We start from the raw sequence: 3,800 nt of genomic DNA, 5'->3' as shown, positions 1-3,800 counted from the left end.
GCGCCGCGTCTATTTATAGCTCCCTCCAATCCCTCGCCAATCCACTTTCCTCCTATTTATAGTAACAGTAAGTGGGTCCTCGCTGACAAGTCATCTTACTCCCTTCTCATCGCTCATTCACAACCTCCAGCGAGGGCGCTCAGAACCCAACTCCATCCTTAAACCTTAAACAGGGGGACGCGGAGGGGGCGGGGGGAGTTCATCGCCTGCCATTGATTTCCTTTAGCGCAGCAGAAAATAGAATGAGATCAATGCTCCCCATTGACACCTTTCATTCAAGCTGCAGCGTTATAGTCCGGGGACGACGCTCATCTACATAAATCAACGGGTTCACCTAATTGCTTTTCGTGGAAGGTGCGGGCCGCGCTCGTTCTGACGCCGTCTGGATGATGGAGCGTCTGTTTGGACGGCGGGGTTATTTATTAATGGAGCGATCAGCATGTGTGTGCGCCGGGCTTATCAACTATTACACGTGTGTTGCGTTGTTTGGTTTTCAGAGATTGAAGTGCACTTCGGGCGAGGTTCGCTTAGTGAATGAGCCCTCCCCCTTCTTTAATGATGCAGGAAAGTACAAAAGGGCCCCCGGGGGGCGGCAGACTTTTTGACTGTATAGAGTATGGTCACCAGTCCACTTTCTTGAGCCTGAGTAGAAGAGCCGGTCCCCTGCCAGAATGCTGCAGGGAAGGACCCTTGCCCTCTGTGTGGAAGCAGCGGCCCCTCTGCAGAGGTGGATTAGAGCTAGCGCTCTTCAATCAGCAAGGAGCATAACCTTTGCTCACGGATAAGGCCGAGCTCGGATCTCAGCTAGGGGTGTGTTGGACTTCTGCAGAGATGACACTAAGTGGAATATTTTCACATGATTATCCCCAAAAAAAGGTTTAAAAAAAAAAATCGACATGATTGAAAACCTGAAGTAGAAATTGGTCATGTGAGGGTTTTCCACTGCTGATTACTGGGCACATGTTAAGGGTTTGCTTGCACTGGGTTGCCTTTTTCGTACTTTGCCCTGTGAGGGTTGGTCATGTGAGGGTTTTCCACTGCTGATAACTAGGCATGCGCAAGGGTTTGCTTGCACTGGCTTGCCTTTTTTGTGCTTTGCCCTGTGGGGGTTTTCCACTGCTGATTACTAGGCACATGTAAGGGTTTGCTTCCAATGAGATGTGTTTTTGTTGCTTTGCCCTGTGAGGGTTGGTCATCTGAGGGTTTTCCACTGCTGATTACTAGGCACATTTAAGGGTTTGCTTGCACTGAACTGCATTTTTGGTGCTTTGCCCTGCACTGCCCCCCTTTGCACCAAGTGACTAGGTCCAATCAAGGATCACATATCAGCACGCCAATCATAGTGCGTCACTGCTGCTTTAGGACGTAAGCGAACCCAAACAAGCGATTTTTCTTCAATGTCTCATAATGTTCTAGAACACTTCGATCCAGCTTCCGGCGCATATCGATTTAAAGGCGCAGGGCATTGACACGAGGCGTTACATCTCAGCTGGGAGCGGGCCTGGTTAAGGAATAAAACTGACAGACATAATTTTCTCAGTATTGGACTTCACGCTGAGATAACGCGGAAACCGACGGCGAGGATCCGGCTGAGCGCTCCTCGGGCTGCTACATGTCAAAAATAAAAAATAATTTCCTAATGATTTTTCTGAATAAAAAAAAACCTACGGCTTGTGTAACGGAGCGCCCGGGATCACGTGCGGCGCGCGGGGTCTGGGAAAACGCAGAGGCGTGCTTTGACAGCCAACAAGATCTTCGCTCTTATCTCATGTCAAGTGGCTGTAGCAAAGATGGCGGCGAGTCGTAGCGAATTGAAGCTTTGACCTTCACATCGAGGTTGATAGGCTGCGTTCTCACGGGCGTCACATCAAGATTTCAACCTTCTTAAAGGGGCAGTCTCATGATTTTAGGGGTGAAAGCCGGAATTCCGGGCAGATATAAAAGATACAAATTAATGCAAGTATATAATTATTAATATATCATCCGATGTAACGTATAAAATAAAAGCAGTGTAAGTACCTGAAAGTGGCCTTGTATTGGCTATGGGGTGGGACCAGAATGCCCTTGGTTCAGAAGAAGTGGCTTAAATGGTGCTGTTTAATCAGTTCGTGGACTCACAGGAAGCGTGCTGACAGGAGGAGAGTTGCAGAGTGACACTGAGAGATGAGATCATCACCGTGCTGCTTCTCCTTTCACTGTCCAGTCACAGTCTGGGGGCTCGTCCGGGATCACCTGGGCTCATATTGTAGCAAAAAGTTTTTTTTTGATGAAGTTCTGCTTTAAAAAAAACAACCTTTCCATCCTCACAGCCATGATTGCCTGGCAAAGAGCAGAAAGGGCCCATTGTCTGTACAATGACATCACCCTGTGTCCCGCCCTCTAACCTCATCCGTCTTTCTTGCAGCAAGCTTCCAGGATGGGCCCGGGCGGTGGTTCCCAGGATGTTTTACGTCTGCGAGAAGGCCTGGAATTATTACCCCTACACCGTGACAGGTAAGCCTCAACCTCGGCAGTATTGTGGGGCTTCCAGAGAACAAGGGAATGGTGGGAGCCCCTCATAATGGGCACAGCGGGTGTACCGACCCGGGAACTCAGCTCAGTGATGCTGGGGGCCCCTCATAATAGGAACAGCAGGTGTACCGACCCGGGAACTCAGCTCAGTGATGCTGGGGGCCCCTCATAATAGGAACAGCAGGTGTACCGACCCGGGAACTCAGCTCAGTGATGCTGGGGGCCCCTCATAATAGGAACAGCAGGTGTACCGACCCGGGAACTCAGCTCAGTGATGCTGGGGGCCCCTCATAATAGGAACAGCAGGTGTACCGACCCGGGAACTCAGCTCAGTGATGCTGGGGGCCCCTCATAATAGGAACAGCAGGTGTACCGACCCGGGAACTCAGCTCAGTGATGCTGGGGGCCCCTCATAATAGGAACAGCAGGTGTACCGACCCGGGAACTCAGCTCAGTGATGCTGGGGGCCCCTCATAATAGGAACAGCAGGTGTACCGACCCGGGAACTCAACTCAGGGATGGTGGGAGCTCCTCATAATGGCCACAGCTGGTGTACCGACCCGGGAACTCAACTCAGGGATGGTGGGGGCCCCTCATAATGGGTACAGCAGGTGTACAGACCCGGGAACTCAGCTCAGTGATGCTGGGGGCCCCTCATAATGGGTACAGCAGGTGTACAGACCCGGGAACTCAGTTACCATAGAGATTATACACAATATAAAAATAATCTACTGGTTTACATGCTTAGCAAGCATGACAACATGTTACTAATGTGTGTTGTATGTAAATGTACAGATAAGGGGAAGAGGCAGAGCACTATATTATATGAAAGCCATGGGACTAGTCATTATATCTGACCTGCAATATGACACATCAAATTCACAAATGAACTGTTATCTGTCAATTACTTATCTATAACTCACTAACAGAACGCCTTGTCTCTGTCTCCGCCCCCCTCTCCTTACTTCTGCCTGAACTCTCCGTCCACCCATCTTTAATACCCCTCTATGGGCCGTCCTGCTGCACACTGATCTTCATCTCTCCACTTCACATGGAACGTCCGGGGGCCCCAGAATACACAGTAAGTTTCCATTCTGTTCAGAATAGACACTCCGATTTAATTCCAGTATGTGACCGAGCAATTTCCTCCATGTTATTATTGCATGAGAGAGAGGGAGAGAGGAGGATAGAGAGAGAGAAGGGGAGAGAGGAAGGGGGAGAGAGAAGGGGAGAGAGGGAGAAGGGGAGAGAGGGGGATAAGAGAGAGAGAGCAGGGGAGAGAGAGAGAG

General features: G+C 50.1%; 1 protein-coding gene across 2 annotated transcripts in view; it reads left to right on the top strand.

Annotated features, from left to right (window-relative positions):
- The window catches only part of LOC108799524 (cytoplasmic phosphatidylinositol transfer protein 1-like), a 36,063-nt gene that overhangs the window by 21,178 nt on the left and 11,085 nt on the right, over positions 1-3,800 (top strand). For both annotated transcript variants that reach the window (XM_018571388.1, XM_018571387.1), the window contains exons 3-4: positions 2,405-2,493; positions 3,585-3,592. In XM_018571388.1, the coding sequence (XP_018426890.1) occupies positions 2,405-2,493; positions 3,585-3,592 (97 nt within the window). The remainder of the gene's footprint in view (positions 1-2,404; positions 2,494-3,584; positions 3,593-3,800) is intronic.

The sequence above is a fragment of the Nanorana parkeri genome, unplaced genomic scaffold (genome assembly GCF_000935625.1).
Source record: "Nanorana parkeri isolate BGI_ZX_2015 unplaced genomic scaffold, ASM93562v1 scaffold1748, whole genome shotgun sequence".
NCBI classification, from domain to species: Eukaryota; Metazoa; Chordata; class Amphibia; order Anura; family Dicroglossidae; genus Nanorana; species Nanorana parkeri.
The sequence above is the reverse complement of the archived record's forward strand: the minus strand, read 5'-3'. Positions and strand labels throughout refer to the sequence as shown.